The 22001-nt window shown below is 42.3% G+C and overlaps 1 protein-coding gene across 26 annotated transcripts in view; it reads left to right on the top strand.

Moving 5' to 3' along the window:
• The window catches only part of ncor1 (nuclear receptor corepressor 1), a 376647-nt gene that overhangs the window by 350126 nt on the left and 4520 nt on the right, over nt 1-22001 (top strand). For 21 of the 26 annotated variants that reach the window (XM_078224546.1, XM_078224545.1, XM_078224544.1 and 18 more), the window contains 3 exons: nt 10965-11107; nt 14862-14915; nt 18669-18689. In XM_078224546.1, coding sequence (XP_078080672.1) covers nt 10965-11107; nt 14862-14915; nt 18669-18689 — 218 coding nt within the window. The remainder of the gene's footprint in view (nt 1-10964; nt 11108-14861; nt 14916-18668; nt 18690-22001) is intronic. The other 5 variants (XM_078224533.1, XM_078224537.1, XM_078224549.1 and 2 more) reach the window with 1 other exon arrangement.

A 22001-nucleotide genomic window follows, 5' to 3' on the forward strand; every position in this document is an offset into this window, starting at 1 on the left:
CTTCGGCCCTCCAAGCCTGCGCCGCTCATGTGTCCAACTAGACCATTCGTTTGTATCCCTCTATCCCTCTTAAACGATCCCAGCATGTCCGCCTCAATCACCTTGCTTGGCAGTGCATTCCAGGCCCCCACCACCCTCTGTGTAAAATATGTCCCCCTGAAATCTGTGTTGAACCTTGCCCCCTTCACCTTGAACCCGTGACCCCTTGTGTTTGTCACCTCCGACCTGGGAAAAAGCTTCCCACTGTTCACCCTATCTATGCCCTTCATAATTTTATACACCTCTATTAGGTCGCCCCTCATCCTCCATCTTTCCAGGGAGAACAATCCCAGTTTACCCAATCTCTCCTCATAGCTAAGACCCTCCATACCAGGCAACATCCTGGTAAACCTTCTCTGTACTCTCTCCAAAGCCTCCACGTCCTTCTGGTAGTGTGGCGACCAGAACTGGACACAGTATTCCAAATGTGACCGAACCAACATTCTATACAGCTGCAACATCATATGCCAACTTTTATATTCTATGCCCTGTCCAATAAAGGCAAGCATGCCATATGCCTTCTTCACCACCCTCTCCACCTGTGCTGCCACCTTTAAGGATCTGTGGACTTGTACACCCAGGTCCTTCTGTGTGCCTGTACTCCTGATGGTTCTGCCATTTATTGTATAGCTCCCCCTTACATTAGATCTACCGAAATGCATCACTTCGCATTTATCTGAATTAAATTCCATCTGCCATTTCTCCGCCCAATGTTCCAGCCTATCTATATCCTGCTGTATTCTCTGACAATGTTCATCACTATCCGCAACTTCAGCAACCTTCGTGTCGTCCGCAAACTTACTGATCACACCAGTTATGTCTTCCTCCAAATCATTTATATAGATCACAAACAGCAGAGGTCCCAGTACAGAGCCCTGCGGAACACCACTAGTCACAGACCTCCAACCGGAAAAAGACCCCTCCACTGCTACCCTCTGTCTTCTATGGCTAAGCCAGTTCTCCACCCATCTAGCTCGCTCACCTTTTATCCCGTGAGATTTAACCTTTTGCACCAGCCTGCCATGAGGGACCTTGTCAAACACTTTACTAAAATCCATATAGACGACATCCACGGCCCTTCCCTCGTTAATCGTTTTTGTCACCTCCTCAAAAAACTCAACCACATTTGTGAGGCATGACCTCCCTCGTACAAAACCATGCTGTCTATCGCTAATGAGATTATTCAGTTCTAAATGCGCATATATCCTATCTCTAAGAATCTTCTCCAACAACTTCCCTACCACGGACGTCAAGCTCACCAGCCTATAATTACCCGGGTTATCCTTGCTACCCTTCTTAAATAACGGGACCACATTTGCTATCCTCCAATCCTCTGGGACCTCACCTGTGTCCAGTGAAGAGACAAAGATTTCTGTTAGAGGCCCAGCAATTGCATCTCTCGCCTCCCTGAGGAGTCTAGGATAGATGCCATCTGGCCCTGGGGATTTGTCTGTCTTAATGTTTCCTACAAAACCTAACACTTCCTCCCTTGTAATTGAGATTTTTTCTAACGGGTCAACACATCTCTCTGAGACAATACCAGTCAACATGTCCCCCTCCTTTGTGAATACTGATGCAAAGTATTAGTTTAGGATCTCACCTACTTCCTTTGGTTCTAAGCATAATTCCCCTCCTTTGTCCCTGAGAAGTCCAATTCTTTCCCTAACAACCCTCTTGTTCCTAACGTATGTATAAAATGCCTTAGGTTTCTCCTTAATCCTGTCAGCCAAGGACATTTCGTGACCCCTTTTTGCCCTTCTAACTCCCTGTTTGAGTTCTTTTCTACTTTCTCTGTATTCCTCCATCTGGGGACTTGTACCAAAATGAGGAGAGCTGTCCTATAGGCTCACCAAGCAACAACCTAACAGTCACACTCACCAAATCATACCTTACAATTAATGTCTCAGCCTCCTCCAACACCATTACAACAATAATATTCTTCATTTTTATTTGTCCTTGAGGCTCCTTATGCCAAGGATTCATGTACAGGGTCAGCAGTAGAAAAGGTTTTGGGTGCAGTCACCCATTCTTGTCACTAGATGCCACTGTTGTCTAGTGATAGTTCTCAGACCTCCGCCCTCGCACACGGACCCTCCATCTTCATGCAAACTTTGATTTGATTTGATTTATTATTGTCACATGTATTAACATACAGTGAAAAGTATTGTTTCTTGCACGCTACACAGACAAAACATACCGTTCATAGAGAAGGAAAGGAGAGAGTGCAGAATGTAGTGTTACAGTCATAGCTAGGGTGTAGAGAAAGATCAACTTAATGCAAGGTAGGTTCATTCAAAAGTCTGACAGCAGCAGGGAAGAAGCTGTTCTTGAGTCAGTTGGTACGTGACCTCAGACTTTTGTATCTTTTTCCCGATTGAAGAAGGTGGAAGAGAGAATGTCCGGGGGTGCGTGGGGTCCTTAATTATGCTGGCTGCTTTGCCGAGGCAGCGGGAAATGTAGACAGAGTCAATGGATGGGAGGCTGATTTACGTGATGGATTGGGCTACATTCACAACCTTTTGTAATTCCTTGCTGTCTTGGGCAGAGCTGGAGCCCATACCAAGCTGTGATACAACCAGAAAGAATGCTTTCTATGGTGCATCTGTTAAAGTTGGTGAGAGTCGTAGCTGACATGCCAAATTTCCTTAGTCTTCTAAGAAAGTAGAGGCGTTGGTGGGCTTTCTTAACTATAGCGTCGGCATGGGGAGACAGGTGATTTGGACACCTAAAAACTTGAAGCTCTCGACCCTTTCTACTTCGTCCCCGTTCTTGTAAACAGGGGCATGTTCTCCTTTACGCTTCCTGAAGTCGATGGCAGTCTCCTTCATTAGTTGACATTGAGGGAGAGATTATTGTTGCTGCACCAGTTCACCAGATTCTGTATGTCATTCCTGTACTCTATCTCATCATTGTTTGCGATCCGACCCACTACGTGGTGTCATCAGCATACTTGGCCACACAGTCGGAGGTGTGTAAGGAGTATAGTAGGGGGCTGAGAACACAGCCTTGTGGGGCACCGATGTTGAGGATGATCGTGGAGATGGTGTTGTTGCCTATCCTTACTGATTGTGGTCTGTGAGTTAGGAAGTTCAGGATCTAGTCGCAGAGGGAGGAGCTGAGGCCCAGGCCACAGAGTTTGGAGATGAGTTTTGTCGGAATGATGGTGTTGAAGGCTGAGCTGTAGTCAATAAATAGGAGTCTGACTAGGTATCCTTGTTATCTAGGTGTTGCAGGGTTGAGTGTAGGGCCAGGGAGATGGCGTCTGCTGTGGACCTGTTGCGATAGGCAAACTGTAATGGATCCAGGTAGTTCAGGAGGCTGGAATTGATTCATGCCATGACTAGCCTTTCGAAGCACTTCATAATGATGGATGTCAGAGCCACTGACCGATAGTCATTAAGACACGCTGCTTGGTTTGCTGAAGGTTGAAGGTTATGCCGCCTCGTTCTGAACTATTCCACTGCAGGCGGAACCACACCACGCAAATTCTTTTTAACATTTTAAACCCCTCAATTCAAGAACTTTTCAATCTTGGAAACTCATGGAAGTACAAACTTTTAATGCAAATTTCTCTCAGAATTGAACCCTTTATACTCCATTGCCATCCTAGTGAACTTGCGCTATCCCCACCAAGGCCAATATGTTTTCCCTGAGATGCTGTGTCCTTTGTTGGCTCTTTTGTGGTTTTTATGACACATTTTCTGTTTCCCTTTGTTACCTGCCTTTTTACTTTTGCTTCCCTTTATGTTTTCCTTATTTGGTTAGCTATTCCATTATATTTATTCGGTTAGGGTTTGTCATATGACTTTAAAGCCTCATTTTAGTTTCATTTCCTGTGGAAATTTGCCTTGTCTGTTCCCAAATTGCCTCCTAATTGAATGATTGCAATTGTCTGTCTTATTTTTCATCTAGTTCAAATCATTTAGTTCCTTTTTTTTTTAATCCCAATTATTAATTTCTTCTTGTCAGGTACTGTTCTTGTCCTGTCAAATCCCTTTAAAGTGTTGCCTCTACTGTTCAGTTTTGATATAATACATACCTGTGTTCTGGTTGCTCTTTCCCTGCGTCTGCTATCCTTACATTATATTATTACTGCCCGCCGTTTCCCTGAACCAGATCCAGCACTCCCTCTTTATTATTGGATTAAAAACACATGGATCCAGAATGTGGAAACCCTGCTTTCTTTCTGCCACCTAAACTCCTCTTATCTGAGCTGTAACATCATTCCGGCATTGCTGTTCTCCTATCTCCTTGCTACAGTTTGATAGTTTACAATCTAGCCCCCGTAGAGTAACTTAAACCAAGCAAGTAAAGCTTTTGTCCACTCCATTATACCTTCCCTGTGTTCTGGTACTGGAATGCAATGTTTGATTAACATTCCCAACCACCACCCGCCTTGCTCTCTCCAACTCTGTCCCTTCTGACTATTTTAGGAATGTTTAGCTTCCCACCGTGCTTCCAGCCTCAGTCACACCTGTTAATGCTATCATATCATCATCTCCACTGCAACTTGTACATCTAGTTTTATTCAGACTTAAAGACTGAAGTTCTGCATCATTGTAATGGGACAAACTTTTTCAGCAGTTGCAGGGACTGAATGCTGTCTTCAAGAAACAGGATTTTAAAAAATAACTCGAATTAGGGCAGTTCCCACAGATCACGTTGTGTTTAAAAAACTTTAAGTAATTCAAAATCTATATTTATGTTAAACATTTCAAAATCCTGCTCTTGTCTAACAGTAAAACAGAGCAAGTGTTGTATCGGAAAACTCTTCATCATTTATAACTATTGATGTAGCTTTAAAACAGTTTATTCCAACTTTTACTAGTTTCCACGTGCTTCTCTATTAATTTTGTAACTTGTCCGTTTCTCTGAAAAAAATGTTTCTTTGTGTCACCACTGGACCTTTTGCCAATCACCTTAAACTTGTGCCCTCTGGTTACCAACCCTTCCATCACTGGAAACAGTTCCTCTGTATTTACTTCATTAGTGCCTGAAAGGATGGTAGAGACAGGAACACTCACAGCATTTAAGAAGTATTTAGATGAGCACTTGAAACAGCATAGCATACACGGCTACGGACCAAGAGCTGGAACTTGGGATTAGAATAGATAGGTGCAGACACGATAGGCCAAAGAACCTTTCGCTGTGCTGTAAAATTCTATGACTCTGTTATTGTGGATACCTCTGTAAAATCTCTTAATTTCTCTGCTGTGGGAGAACAATCCCAGCTCTCCTGTTGCTCCATATATTTGAGGTTTTTCATCCCTGGTAACATTCAAGTAAATCCCTTCTGCATCCTGACCAGAGTCTTAACATCCTTCCTAAAGTCTGGTGCCCAGAATTAGACACACTGCTCCATCCATACTTAATTAGCATTTTATAAAGCTTCAGCACAACTTGCTTGCTTTTGTACTCCCATCATCGGTAGTCCCTTGTGTCATGGATAATTCTTCTTTGAGGATGGTTGGCTTTAAATGAGATATCGGTGTTGGTGTGTGTTCACAGATGGTTTACAATCTCTCTCTTAGCCTTACTGTGGGAGAGATTGTAAGGCTATCAGTTGGCAGTAGAGAATGTGGCAGATTGTTGGTGTTGGCAGCTGCACTTTCTTTTCAGTATTCTCTCATAGTAACTGTTCTCTTTGATTGAAAGGTTTTTGCACTATTTTTGATGATTCGTTTGTGATTGGGCATCAGCTTTCAGTGTGTTAATGTTAATAGAGTGGACCTTGATGGAGGATTTGAGATTGTCTTTGAAATGTTCCCTTTGGCTCCCATGTGAATGGGCTCTCCGGCATTACCGTGTAGAACACCCCTTTGTGTATTGTTGAATCCGGCATTTTGGCAATCTGTCACCTCCATCTCAGCCGATGTGAGGTTATCATGGCCTCTGTACTTGACATTTTTGTGTCTTGGTAAATGCTTCTGTTCTTTTGTCCTCCCACTGATTTGTAAATCATTGTTGATGATGCACTAGGGATTTGATATGGCAGATATAAGTTGTCCAAGCTTGAGCACGTAGAGAAGCTTGGAGAGAACCACTGCCCAATAGATTTTTGAGTTTAGTGCTGGGTCTGATATCACGATCCTCAAACTTGAGGATGAAATTTACCACAGTCTGAGCTAGCACTTTGGGTTCAGCAGTGCATCTCTCATCAACGCCAGCTTCTTTGGGTTAGATAGCTTCCAACATATGAGAAGTGAGGGACATCTTCCAACATTTCACCATGAATCTCAACCACCTTCCTGAGCAATTAGAGATGGGCAATAAATACCGGCCTAGCCACTGATTCTGTGAACAAATACAGAAAAGGTTGAAGAAGAACCAGGATTTGAAGAAGTAGTGATGGACAACAAAGGCTAAGAAACTGAATTCCTCCCTGCCATGCAAACAAAGATCCAAGAACTGTCACTTCAGATCAACGCCTGCCAGATCCAAAGACGGCAAGACTCTCCTCCTGGATAGACAAGCATGTTATGGAACTATCCAATCAGAATTCCACAGTGGACATGTGCCTGTTGGAGATTCTCCCACAACATACAATCAGAAGTGAGTTATACAATAACCCAATGCTCAACAAGTGATAACTGCTGTCAGTCAGAAGAAAAGCAACAAAGTTTCTAGTCCTGAAAATATCTCTGGGGAAGTACTGAAATATTGAGAAGACACACTAATCTGTCTCACACATGCCCTATTGGTGAAGCTCTGGCAAAATGAAGAAATTGCAAATTTCCTTGGAGATCATAATGATTGCAGCCTTCAAGCAAGAAGACAAGTCAAAGTGCAGCAACCACAGGAATATGGCATTGCTCTCGACTGCTGCAAAATCTGAGCTAGGTTATTGTGTTAATGCCTCCCGCCCATTTCAGAGGAACAATCAACATGATCGCGTACTGAGTCTTCATTAATAAAGCCAGGATCACATCTACTTTTTGTTAGCAATCTTTTAAACTTATCCTGCTGCCTTCAAAGATTTCTATGCCTATACCCCCAAGTCTCTCTGTTCCTTCACACACTTAAAAATTGTACCATTGAGTTCACATTGTCTCTCTCCATTTTCCTACATACATGTGTCACTCCCAATTTCTCTGTTAAATATTGCAATTCCTGAATTCTGTTGTTATTTGCCGCATTGTTCCTGTATCTTGCGTTTTGTTCTGCAGACTTTGAAATATGCCTGTTATATCAAGCTCAGGTTATCATTTTACATCAGAGAAGCAGTGAATTGCAGACCTGACCTACGGGGAGCACCACTGCACACTTTTGCAGTTTGAAAAAAATCTACTATTTAGCTCTATTCTTTGCCTTCTGTCCCTTAGCTAATTTACATTACCAGTGTCCCTTTAATCTTATGAGTTTTAATTTTGCTAACAAGTCTATTATGAGGTTCTTTGTCAAATGCCTCTTGAAGGTCCATGTACACAGTATCTAAATTAAAGTTTATTTATTAGTCACAAGTGGCCTACATTAACACTGCAATGAAGTTACTGTGAAAATCCCCTAGTCGCCAGACTCCGGTGCCTGTTCGGGTACACTGAGGGAAAATTTAGCATGGCCAGTGCACCTAACCAGCACTCCTTTCAGACTTTGGGAGGAAACCGGAGCACCTGGAGGAAACCCACGCAGACACGGGGAGAAAGTGCAGCCTTCGCGCAGACAGTGACCCAAGCCGGGCATGAAAGCCGGGGCCCTGGCGCTGTGAGGCAGCAGTGCTGACCACTGTGCTGCTACTACATTGCCCTCATCAATCCTCTGTTCATTCATAAATATTTACAAAACTGTGCTGACTTTGTTATAAATCAGATTTTTTCAAATGTTGGTTAATTTTATCCCAGATTATTGTCCTTAAAAATTCCTGAAAGTTAGGGTGGCCCTTGCTAAGTTTTTTCCTCTTTCCTTTGTTAATCAGTGCGTAATGTTTGCAATCCTCTGGCAGTTCCCCCATATCCAAAGACGATTGGAAGATTGTGACTAGATCCTCCACAATTTCCCCATTTGGTGTCGTCACTAATTTTGAAGTTATGTTTTTTTTTAACTCCAAAGCACAAATCATTACGGTAAACTGTGAACACTGATCCATGTGGGACATCGCTTCCCACCTTCTACCACTCTGAATAACTACCCTTTACTCCCACTCTCTGCTTTCTGTCTCGAAGCCAGCAAGGAATTCATTCTGTCTCTTGTCCCGGGCTTCACACTCTCTGATTTTATTCATTAATCTATTAAGGAGCACCTTATCAAAGGCCACTTGAAAACCCTGATAAATTGTATCTACTATATTACCATTACCTGCTCTCTCCCTGTTAACTCCTCAAAAAATTCAATAAGGTTCGTCAAACAAGATCTTCCTTTTGAGATCTATTATTATGTTCCTTGTTTCTAGATGTTCTTCTCATCTTTCCTTTTGTAAGGATTCTATTATTTTTCTTTTCACAGATATTAAGCTGTCTGGTCTATAACTCCCTGGACATATTCTGTTCCCCTTCTTAAATATATTTACATTAGTTATCTTGCTGGTCCTATGACACTAAATCTTCTAAGGAGTTATTAAATATGCCCCTGCTATCTCTTCCTTAGATTTGGACCAGGGACTTTGTCCTCTGAGTTTGATGACTTTATTCAATACTTCCGCCTTGTTTATGATAGATGCATCTTTCTCTTTGTTCATCTCATTCAATGCCATTTTCCCTGTTCTATCCCCTTAGTGAATACCATAGTTGAAATAAACATTTAATATTTCTGTTATTTCTCTATTGTTACCTGTGACATTGTTCCCTCTTCCTCCTTTTCTCATCACAGTCTACCCTTTTTTTATGGATGTGCCTGTAAAAAAAAAACCTTCCTGTTTTGTTTTATGTTCCTTGAGAATTTAATTTCAAATTTCCTCTTTATCTTCCTCATTGTTTTTTTACTTCTCTCCTGATCTCTTTGTATTCTGTCCTATCAAACATTCCTTTGCTGTCTATGTACTTAACGTTTGCCTCTTTGCTGACCCTCAATTATGTCTTTATTCATCTGTGGAATCCCAGTAGTGTTTAGTTTATTCAGTCCATTTAGCGGAAAATATTTTTCCTGCATTCGAATCACCGTTTTAACTATTTCCCATTGTTCCTCCACATTATTGTTTACCCATTTTATTTTCTGAAGTTGTACTCTCAGCCACTTAAAATCAGCTTTTCTCCCATTTATTAACTTGGTTTGCTTTGTACTGATGTCTATTATCACCTTAAAGTGTATTGTTGAATGTCTTGTTGAAGTTGTACAAGACATTGGTACAGCCACACTTGGAGTACTGTGTGCAATTCTGGTCACCGTATTATAGAAAGGATATTATTAAACTAGAAAGAGTGCAGAAAAGATTTACTAGGATGCTACCGAGACTTGATGGATTGAGTTATAAGGAGAGGCTGGATAGACTGGGACTTTTTTCTCTGGAGTGGAGGAGGCTGAGGGGTGATCTTATAGAGGTCTATAAAATAATGAGGGGCATAGGTCAGCCAGATCGTCAATATCTTTTCCCAAAGGTAGGGGAGTCTAAAACTAGAGGGCATAGGTTTAAGGTGAGAGGGGAGAGATACAGAAGTGTCCAGAGGGGCAATTTTTTCACACAGAGGGTGGTGAGTGTCTGGAACAAGCTGCCAGAGGTAGTAGTAGAGGTGGGTACAATTTTGTCTTTTAAAAAGCATTTGGATAGTTACATGGGTACGATGGGTATAGAGGGATATGGGCCAAATGCGGGCAATTGGGATTAGCTTACGGGTTTTAAAAAAAAAGGGCGGCATGGACAAGTTGGACCGAAGGGCCTGTTTCCATGCTGTAAACCTCTATGACTCTATGACTATTATAGTCATTCGTACTGATGTCTATTATCACCTTACAGTGTATTATAGTCACTAATGCCTAGATGTTGCCCTACTTTTAATTTAATCTGTTTTGATTCATTCCCATTACTAGATCCAATAGTGAATCTTCCCTTCCTGGGCTTTTTACATAAGATTAGAAAAGAGTCTTGTACACGTTGTAGGAGCTCCAATCCCTTATCTTCTTTACCTACATCTTCTTTCCAGTTCATATCAGGATGATCACAATCCCATGATTATAGTTTTAAATTTTTTCACTCAATTCTCTAATATGTCATAAAAGCAAAATACTGCGGATGCTGGAATCTGAAACAAAAACAGAAAATGCTGGAAAATCTCAGCAGGTCTGACAGCATCTGTGGGGAGAGAATAGAGCCAATGTTTCGAGTCTAGATGATCCTTCGTCAGAGCTTGTTTTTGTTGTTCCCTATTATGTTTGCCTTTCTCCCTCCACCTCCCTCCACTACTAGATGTTTGTAGATTACATCTATCAGTGTGATTGATTCTGCATTGACAGATACAAAATACTCTTTGGGTATCTCATTCACGCCACCCTTCCTTTGACTATTCTTTTACGATTGATGTGTTTACAAAAAACCTTCAAAGTCCCTTTTACATTGGTCGCTAATCTATTCTCACACTTTCTTTTTATCTCTCTTTGCTTTTTATTTCTCTTCTGTACTTTCTCCATTCGGCTTCTTTTTGTACTCAGTTATGAACCTTTCAGTTGTCCTATTTAATCTCTGTATCTTTAGACATCCAGAAAACTCCAGCTTTGGATGTCCTTCCTTTCTGGAATGTGTCTACTCTGTGCCTGAACCATCTCTTCTTTCAAGCTCTCCCATTGTACAATTACTGATCAAGCTTTCTCTGACTGACTCTCTTACATTAGAATCTGCTCCCTGGCTGTAAATCTGCTTTTCTTTATTTTAACATTGATCAGTCAGTGTGGCTTCAGTATTTCACAGTCTCCCTGAGAAATGCAACTGAGCGACCTGGTTCTATTCTCTGAATGTCAAGTCCTGTTTTATGACTGTGAGTGTTGCTGTATTCTCTCTCCAGGAGTGAAGCACGATCTCCAGGGAATGTGGGCTATTTGCCGGCGTTCTTCACTAAGCTGGAGAACACTTCGCCAATGGTGAAGTCAAAGAAGCAGGAGATATTTCGTAAGTTGAACTCCTCTGGTGGCGGGGATTCTGACATTGGTAAGTTGGCCTCTTCTCCCTCACCTTACTTGTTTTCCATCTGATAAGTTGAAAAGAATGCATGCTTCCCCATTCTTCTAACCTCCCAATGCAAACAGGAATCTTACAGACAAAATGATGTATGGTGGCTAATTTTGTGTGGACATTAGTTACTAGGCAGGTGTTCTCCGTAACTCTTCACGGAGACCAGATCTATCAGGTAAGCAAGGGTATCATTTAGCTGTTACAAGTTGCTATTCTCATCATTTGCAAGCACGGTGTTTTAGACTAAGGGTTTAACTGGAGTTGCAGAATAATTGCTGTCTGACAAGGGGAACACATTAAGGTCAATATTCAACCTCCGTGTACAAATTCCCTTCCCAGGTAATAGACGGTCGCTGTTACTGACATGCTAAGACCATGAGCTACAGGAATTTTGCTATGTAATGTTATTCTCTGTTGAAGATGGCTTAGGAAGCTGACAGCTGTCAGGCCTTCCAGTTCCACTGCCCTCTAATCACCTCTATCCCTTTGTTAACTATAACAAACTTTGTTTTGTAGAACTGCACGAGCTACCATGAAAAATCAATTGATTTGTGATTATCCAACCATGCTGTCCAATAATCCTAATCGAAACCGGTCAAGATCCCTGGTCATCTCTCCTGTATCGTCAGCTCAGAGTTTAGTTTTACAAAGCACTGTTGTCAAGTCCACATGGATTTGGAGCCATCGCACATCAGTGATACAATTCCAGAATGTCGTTTCTCACTGAGCATCACAAGCAAGTGATGTGAAATAGATTCAACAATTCTGGAGTTTGCAGAAATCACCTGTCCCCACCCAGGATGTCAGGCAGTTACTGGGAGATTGTTTTGTGTAATGCTCCTACTGGGTCGTGTATGATTCTGTATTTAACTTTGAAATAGAAATTTCTAACATGCAGGAATTCCTTGCCTATTTTAATTGTGGTTTGTTGACTAGCGAGCAGCAGTATTGAAGGAATGTTGTTTGTGTGGAGCAGGGCCTGTGAGTATATTACACAGTGTGATAGTGTTTGTGTGCTTACAGTGACGGGAGCAGGGCCTGTGAGTATATTACACAGTGTGATAGTGTTTGTGTGCTTACAGTGACGGGAGCAGGGTCTGTGAGTACATTACACAGTGTGATAGTGTTTGTGTGCTTACAGTGACGGGAGCAGGGCCTGTGAGTATATTACACAGTGTGATAGTGTTTGTGTGCTTACAGTGACGGGAGCAGGGCCTGTGAGTATATTGCATTGTGTCATAGTGATAAATGAAACAGCATCACCTCTCGTCACAGCTGACCACAAGCTACACCAACCTGTTCAATGAAAGTGCCCAGAGATGATCTCACTTTCGAGCTTGGTTGAGGTAGGGTGAGGTAGTGTTTGGTGTAAATTAAAATCAACTCAAAGGGGGTGTACAGGTCTTTGAGGCATGGTTGAATATCAATGGTAATTGTATCAGAAAGGGCATTTCACTTTGTTGATCAATCTTAGACCTGAAGTAACTCTGCACACACTATCAACACGTACTGAGTCCAATAACAGATTCGAGTGAAAGGGGTCAGTTCTATTTTAACTCTGATTCGGAGAATTTGCTCTGTCTGATTATTACTGTGCTTGTACATAACGATTAAAGTGGTGGATGGGGAATGGATGAAGTGTCGAGATAGTAAGTGCTACCAAACTGCAGAGATGGTTTGATCCAAAATATAACTGAATTGCAGCGAATGTTTGGAAGGATTTTCTTGCAGCGTGTGAAGAGTGTGATGGAGGAACTTCTAAGTGTTTGGGGAAACTGCCAAATTAGCTGATCCCATTTAGGAATAAGTTACATTATTAGGTCACGTGTACAGTATGTCTTTGGGAACGTCACAGCCAGTGAGTTACTTTTCGAATGTAGTCACTGCTTTTTATGTAAGCTAACTTGGCAGCCAATCTGTGCACAGCAAGATCCCACTAAGTGGGTATGGAAGCATAGTGGTTATGTTACTGGACTCATACCCAGAGGCCTGGATCAATAATCCAGAACCACAAGTTCAAATCCCACCATCGGAGCCACAGAATTAGAATCCTGATGATAAACTAAATCTGGAATGAACAAAAATCATCATCATCATAAATGGCTGTTAAAACCATCAGGTTCAGTAATATCCTTTAGGGAAAGAAATCTGCCACCCTTAGCCAGTCTGGCTTTAATGTGACTCCAGACCCATAGCAATGTAGTTGACTCTTAACTGCTCTTTGGAATGGCCTAGCCCACCACCTTCACAAGAGCAGTTAGAAATGGACAATAAATACTGGCTTTGCCAGGAACTCCCGCATGCCGAGTATTTTTTAAAACTACTGAATTAAATGGTCTTATAATCTGTTTCCTTCATGTTGATTGAGCAATAAATACACCAGGATACTGGGAGGACTCCCATGTGTCTCTTGTTACTGGTGGAAGGTGTATTTGTGAGCTCTCGAATGATCAGCCTGCTAACAATCACTCCCTGAGACTTGGCTAAAGTATCAGAGGTCAGATAACTTCAGAGAATAATTATACAGGATACTAGTTTTTATTTCTCTATGAAGTATACAGGAGCTTGGAATTTGCAGAGACAACAGCTGTGTGCATGGCACGTACAGATTAGATTCTAATCAGTCAAAGACATCCCAGCACTATTCTGGTGAAGGCTTGCACACTCCTCAATTGTGAGCCGTGATTTAGTACTTTGTCCTCTCAAAGATCAAATAAAGCATTTAACCTTCTCTGGGAAAAGTCAGAGTGCAGCATCGATTCCAAGTGTCTGATTAGTCAGCAATGTTAAACAGCAAGAGACTATTCAACCTCATGTTCAAAAGCAAAATACTGGGATGCTGGAAATCTGAAATAAAATCAGAAAATGTCAGAAATACTCTGATCTAGCAGCATCTTGAGAGAAAGAGAGAGACACAGAGTTCATTGCTCAGAATTAGAAAAGCTTAGAGATGAAACAGTAAGCAAGTACAGAGGAGGGGATGTGAAAGAACAAAAAGGAAGAGTTGTGATCGAGTGGAAGATAGAAGGCATAAAATGACCAGTGGGAATGAAGCAGAGTTCATGCTTGACTCTGGAAAGTGAGATGGGAATGCCGCTTACCAAACTGGGGCTGAATGACCTTCTGACTTCATTCCAGCAAGTTGCATCCTTTCAGCAGAACCCCACCTCTGGGTGCATACCCAATGGGGGTGGCCATTCACAAACAGTAAGGAAGTTGCCTGCTCCTTCTTCCAGGACCAGGTGGGGTAGTACAGAGCAGAATCAAGCACCCGTTAGCTCAGTTCGCCCTGACAATCGTTAGTGATGATGTGGAGATGCCGGCGTTGGACTGGGGTAAACACAGTAAGAAGTTTAACAACACCAGGTTAAAGTCCAACAGGTTTATTTGGTAGCAAAAGCCACACAAGCTTTCGAGGCTCTGAGCCCCTTCTTCAGGTGAGTGGGAATTCTGTTCACAAACAGAACTTATAAGACACAGACTCAATTTACATGAATAATGGTTGGAATGCGAATACTTACAACTAATCCAGTCTTTAAGAAACAAAACAATGGGAGTGGAGAGAGCATCAAGACAGGCTAAAAAGATGTGTATTGTCTATTGTCGTTTGTGAGACATGGCATAATCAGAAAGAAATCATTTCAAAATAAACTTTGCTCCTGGGCTGTGGTGTTTGACTATTCAATCAGCTTTGTGATCATACACTAACGAGTTCTCTTTTTACTTTCAGCTAATGCTCAGCCTGGGACCGAGATATTTAACTTGCCCGCAGTGACATCATCAGGTAAGATCTAGTTAAGATGAGAAATAGGAGCAAGATTCAGCTATTCCGTCCTTCAAGCCTGCTCCACTGTTCTTTAAGATGATGACTGATCTTCCTCAACTCCTCCTTTCTGCACTATCCCCTCATCCTTTGGTTTCCTTAGTCTCTACAAATCTATCAGTTCTCTGTGGTAGAGAATTCCAAAGATTCACAAATGGTTGAATATAACCCTCAGACCCTGACCTCAAGTTTTAAACTCCCAGGCAGAGAAAACACCCCCCCAAAATCTACCTTGTCAAGTCCTTAAGAATTTTATTTGACATGTTTCAGTCAGGTCACCTCTCATTCTTTGAATTCTAGGGGACATAGGCCGAGTCTACCAATCTTTCTTCATAGGACAATCCTGTAATCCCAGGAATCAGTCAAGTGGACATTAGTTGTACTCTCTGTAAGGGACCTAAAGCCTTCTTTAGATAAGGAAACCAAAATTCCAGGTGTTGCCTCATCAAACCCTATTTCATTTGAGTAAGATTTTTGCCCTTGTATTCCAATCCCTTTGTAACATAGGCAAATACGTCATTTGCTTTCCTAACCGCTTGCTGCACCTACATTTTAACTTCTTGTGAGTGGAGTGCAATGACCCCAGATTCCTCTGAACATCAACATTACCCAGTCTCTCACCAATTAGTAAATACTCTGCTTTCTATTTTTTCCACTAAAGTGGGGTAACCTCACTTGTCCACATTCCATCTGCCACCTTCTTGTCCACTCATTCAATCTGATTATATCCCTTTGCAGTCTCTGCTCTTCCTCTCAGCTTTCTTTCCCACCTCAGCTTTGTACTATCGACAAATCTGGATACGTTACACTCAATCTCTTCACCTAAGACATAAATATAGGTTGTCAGTAGTTGAGGCCCCAGCACTGACTGCAGTCTGCCAATCCAAAAATGACCCACATATTCATAATCTGTTTTCTCTCTGTTAACCAATCATCGATCAATGTTAGCGTATTACCCTCAATCCTGTGAGCTCTGATTTTGTACTGTGTGACACTGTGGTGAGCACCAGTTAACATTACAGACAGACAGCTCCTGTAAGCTGCTTTAGCTATACCCCAGGTACAATCCATGTGTCAATACTAAATGTTTCCTGCACAAAAGCAGCACACTGACACTTGCATCAGACAGGTTCATGTTGTGGCTCATTCCACGAGTTCACAGTCTCACACAAACCATTCAGAGAGATACCGGGGGAACTCTAGATACAGTTTCCAGCTCAAACAGTGCTGACATTTTGAGTCCTCAGCACTCACTCATGTCTGGATCATCGAAAAACCTAGTCCAGTACAAGTCCTGTCCAAGTACTATATCCAGATGATTTCTTGTGATCACCCACTTACCTTTTTGTGACTTTATTACATTGATTTTATGTGGGTGTCCCTGAATAGGTCCTTGAGAAGGTGGTGATAAGCCACCTTTTTGACCACTGCAGTCTGTGTGGCAGAGGGATACCCACAGTGCTGTTAGAGAGGGAGTTCCAGGATTTTGACCCAGCGACAGTGAGGGAACAGCGATATATTTCCAAGTCTGGGTCATGTGTCAGGGGAATTTGCAGCTCGTGGTGTTTCCATGCACCTGCTGCCCTTGTTGTTCTTGGTGGCAGAGGCTGCAGGTTTGGAAGGTGCTCTGAGTTGTTGCAGTGTATCTCGCATTGAGTGGCACACTGAACTCGACAAATACCTTCCACCCATCACCGGCTATTGATTAAACAATTCCTCAATTTAATATTCTAATTCTTGTTTTCGAACCATCCATGTTCTCGCCAACTCTGTATCTCTAATCTCCCACAACCCTCCGGGTTACGTGCAATCCTTCAATTCTGCCTTCTTGTGCACCCCTAGTTTAATCACTCCAATATTCCCTAAACTCTGGAATTCCCTCCCTAAACCTCTCTTTCTTACTTTAAGGCGCTCCTTAAAACTTCCCTCTTTACCAAGCTGTTGGTAATCTGCCTAATGTTGCCTTATGTGACTTGGTGTCAAGTTTGCTTTATATCACTCCTGTCAAGCACATTGGAACAATTTAGTACATTTAAAACATTATATAAAAACAAGCTAATATTGTTCTGAGGAATCTCTGTGACTGATGGGATGACAATTGCGAGCACCAGTAAAAGCAGGAAATATCCTGCAATAGGTGGAGATAAAATGAATCCAACACAGCAGACTATCCCTGCAAGACAATGCACCACTGATCACAGCAGTGAGGCAGGCAGCTGACAGACTGCTCCCAGTCCCTGCTCAGCACACAGTCTAAAGAGCCAGAATTTATCAGGCCCCCGATTTGATTCTCCCAGCAAATCATTGGTGGCTCTCCGTTGGTTCCCACAGAGTAAAGCTGCAATTGATACATGTTTGTGTGCATCTCATGATGTTGCATGTTTCTAGTTTGTATGTCTGTAGAAGGTCTGCGTGTCAGTGTGTGTCTGGGGGTTGTGTGTCGGTCCACCTGTAGGGGGATGCATGACATTGTGCCTGTAAGGGAGGGGTGGGTGCATGTTGGTGTGCCTGTAATGGGATGTGTTTCATTGTTTTGGTTACGGGGTGGCGGGGGTTTGTATTTCAGTGTGTCGTATTTCAGTGTGTCTGCAGAGAAGTGCGTATCACTGTGTCTGTACCAGGGTCCATGTCAGTGTGCCTGTAGGGATTATGTATATTTGTGTGTATGAACACGCAAATCTGAAAGGCTGTGTGCGTGCCGCTCTGTCAGGGGACGCTTCTCTATCTGTAGGGTGTAGGGGTGTATCTGGCGGGTGCCTGCCCACAGGAGGGTGCCTTATCTTTTGCACTGATGTGCTGGGCTCCTCCATCATTGAGGATGGGGATATTTGTGGAGCCTGCTCCTCCAGTGAGTTGTTTAATTGTCCACCACCATTCACGGCTGAATGTGGAAGGACTGTGAAATTGCTTAGCTGTCCATTACTTGCTGTTTATGCTGTTTGGCAAATAGTCCTGTTTGGTAGCTTCACCAGGGTGACACCTGTTTTTAGATTTGCCTGGTGTTGCTCCTGACATGCCCTCCTGCACTCTGCGTTGAACCAGGCTATTTGTCTCTAGGGTTCTCTGTGCATGTGTCTGTCTGTAGGGTTGTGTGTGTGTGTGTGTCTGTGGGGTGCGCATATGTGTCTGTTTGCCTGGGTGTGCATGTCAATGTGCGTGTCTGTCTGTCTGTAGGATTGTGTCCCTGTCTGTTGTGGTGTGTCTGTCTAGGGGTGTGCAAGTCATTCAGTAGGAGTTTATGTGTGTCTATAGGGTTGTATGTGTGCCTCTGTCTGTAGAGGTATGCATTTGTGTCTAGGGATGTGCATGTCTGTCTATCAGTAGGGCTATGTGTGTGTGTCTCTGTAAGGGTGTGTTTCTCTGTAGGGATCTGTGTCTCTGTAGTGTGTGTGTCTCTCTGTCTGTAGAAGTGTGTGTGTCTCTCTGTCTGTAGAAGTGTGTGTGTGTCTGTCTGTGTGTGTCTGTCTCTGTGGGGTGTCTTTCTGCCGGTTTACTGTCTGTGAGGTGCCTCTGTCTGTAAAGGTGTTTGTGTCCTGTGTAATTTGCTTCTTTGTGTCGCTAACCTTGTTTGCCTGGGAAGATTGTGATTTACTGATTTGTAAAAATGTGCTGATTTTCTACAATCAGATCAAAACATTGTAGGTGCATTTGTAAAAATCAATTGTAAAAAGTTCAGCTACTAAAACCCAATTATCTTTCTTTCTTTTGCCCCAGGTGTGGTTTCGTACAAAAAAGGTGCGTCATTTTATTTAACAATCTAGCCACAATTCTCAGATAATTGTACTTTCTGAACTAGTTTCATTGCAAGGTAGAGGGATAATTGACCCCACTTTTCACTCTGTGAACTTGTCCAGAGGGGGGTCTAATTGAACAAGATGAGATACCAATCCATGGCCAGACACAGGTTGTTCACAAGTTTGCTTAGCCCATAAAAGAGGAATAAGATGTTAGTGGGTGGGGGGTTGTTGTGTCTGATCCCTTATCCATGGATTCACGCCAAGATGGCAATGCTAACTCATTGAGGCTAATTTGTTCCTGCTATAGCCATCTGGTCTCACCCCAGAAAGCGTCTCCCAGCCCTCCTTTGCTGTGCACTTTTAGTTTGTGGGTTGGGAGCGCAGCGTGCTGTTCAGTGCAACCTGCAAATAGTAACAGCTCGCCTTTCAGACTAATCAGAACATGCATCTGACTGGTGTATTTAAGCATCACAGATTTCCTGGTGAAATGTGGGATGTAAATTGTGTGGTGGGATGTGTTAGAAACTGGTTATTGTCTTATTACCTTATTCCACTTGGGATTTTGTACATTACTGTCTGTGACCGAGGGACAATGCACAATACTCTCCAGGGAATGATTACATCACACAGCACTCTACAGATTTATATTCTTAAGACTGCACTCTCTCAGTGACAGTCAGTAGTATATAGATAATTCCTTTGCACCATGCTAGCCCATTGATTACCTTCCCTAACCATGTAAATAGAGTCATAGAGGTTTACAGCATGAAAACAGACCCTTCGGCCCAGTTTTTACCACTGAGCTAGTCCCAATTGCCCACATTTGGCCCATATCCCTATATACCTATCTCACCCATGTACCTGTCTAAATGCTTTTTAAAAGACAAAATTGTACCAAACCTTTCACTCTTAAAGGAATTGGAGACAAATTGGTGCCATGGGCTGCTGATTGGTTAAAAGAGTGGAATAAAGGAAACATGCTGTGGGTATAACAAGTGGTGCCCCTCAGGGATCTGTACTGGGCCCTCAACTTTTTGCTAGATTTATCAGTGACTTAGAGGGCATTGCCTGGTCCAAATGGCTTGCACCCCAGGTTTCTAAGGAAGTAGACGTGGAAGTAGTGGAAAGATTTATTATAATCTTCCAATCTTCACTAGATACTTGGGAGATGCCAGAGGATTGGCAAGTGTCAAATGTGACACCTTTATTCAAGAAAGAGTCTAAGGACATTCCTAGTAACCACCAGTTTAACTGTGAATGTCAGTGTGAGTTTCAGTAACAATGATCAAGAAAAGAATTAGCAGGTGCTTGGGAGAGGTTTGACTTAATTAAGGAGAGCCAGTACAGATTTGTAAAAGGCAGATCACATTTTACTAATATCATTGAATTGTTGATGAAGTGACAGAGAAGGTGTTTAAAGGAATACAATGAATGTTGGCCATGTAAAAGATCGGTAATCAAACTGAGGCTCATGTAGTAGGAGGGTCAAAGTCAGCTTGGATTTTAAAAATTGTAGACCAGACAACAGCGAGACATGGTAAATGGTTGTTTTTTTAGACTAGATGATGGTAGACAGTGGTGTTCTCCATGGCAACTTGGATATTGGAATATAGAATAAAATTTCAAAAATGTCAGAGGTGTGGCAAAAAGTGAGGAAGATCCCTACTGACTACAACAAGAATGGGCCAGCAAATGGCACATGGAAGAATGCAGTCATGCACATTTGGCAGAAGAGATAGGGAAAGACAATTGAGATTTTCTTTTGCTCTTTCCTGGGATATGGACTTCATTGGCAAGGCCAGCATTTGTTGCCATCCCTAATTGCTTTAGCTAAGTGGCTTGCTGGGCCATTTCAGAGGACAGTTAAGAGTCAGCCACATTGCTGTAGGTCTGGAGTCACATGTAGGCCAGACCAAATAAGGACTGGAGATTTTATTAGTGAATGTAATGACCCAGTTATCTAAGTTTTTGAAAAAGGCACAGTAAGTAATATGGTTGGGAGCAGGAAGTTGCAGAGAGACACACGGTGAGGGGCCAGCTCTGTGGCAAAGAGAGTTCAATGTGGAGCAGGACAAGGTCATTCACTCGGATTCAAGAAACATTAATTCGTGTTTTTTTCTAAATCTATAAACTGTGGAAGAGCAGATAGCTTTTAGTATTTCCATGTGGAATTCAATAACTGCTAGTGGGCAGGTACAAAAAATAATCACAAAAGCTAATGGAATGTTGGCCTTTATCCCAAGGAAGCTGAAAAGTGAGGAAGTGACACCCAAAAAGATGAAAGCTTGAGAGGAAATTCCCCGGAAAGGTCCCATCAGATTGGAAAATTATGAATGGAAGACAGAAAGCAGGAAACTAGTCAGTTAGCCTAATCCTATCATAGGGAAAATGCTGGCATCTGTTATTAAGGAGGTTATGGCAGGATACTGTCCCACCGTGCCGTCCCAGTTCTTTGAGGAAGTAACAAGCAAGGTGGATAAAGGGCAGCCCATGGGTGTGGTGTACTTCGATTTCCAAAAGACATTTGATAAGGTGCCACATCGAAGGTTACTACACAAAATAAGAGTTCATTGTGTAGAGGGTAACATATTAGCGTGGATAATGGATTGGTTAGCTAGCAGGAAACAGAGAATAGGGATAAACATTCCAGTTTTGGGTTAACAAGTTGTAACGAGTGGAGTGCCAGAGGGATTAGTGCTGGGCCTATTTATAATCTAAACCAATGAATTGGATGAAGGGACCAATAAATGGTGGCTAAATTTGCTGATGAGACAGTGATAGGACAGTAAGCAATGAAGAGGACACAAGGAGTTTGCAAAGGATTTAGATAGGTTCAGTCAGTGTCAAATGGAATATAATGTGGGAAAATGTAAACTTGTCCACTTTGACAGGAAGAATAGAAAAGCAGCATCATATTAGAATGGAGAGCGATTGCGCAAATCTGCAGTACGGAGGGAGCTGGGTGTCTCGGTATATGAATCATAAAATGATAGTATGCAGGTCCAGCAAGTGAGTAGAAAGGCCAAGGGAATGTTGTCATTTATTGCAAGGGGAATGGAATATAAAAGTAGGGAAGTCTTACCACAGTTGTGCAGGATTCTAGTGAGACCAAATCTGAAGCACTGCTTACAGGTTTGCTCTCATTACTTGAGAAAGGATTTAAATGTGTTAGAAGTAGTTTGGAGAAGATTCATGCCACTAATTCCTGGGATGAAAGGACATCTTATGAGGAAAGGTTGGGTCTGTCCATTTAAGTTTAGAAGAATGAGAGGCGATCTTATTCAAACATAAAATCCTTGGTGACTTGACA

Source organism: Mustelus asterias, chromosome 12 (genome assembly GCF_964213995.1).
Source record: "Mustelus asterias chromosome 12, sMusAst1.hap1.1, whole genome shotgun sequence".
Lineage (NCBI taxonomy): Eukaryota > Metazoa > Chordata > Chondrichthyes > Carcharhiniformes > Triakidae > Mustelus > Mustelus asterias.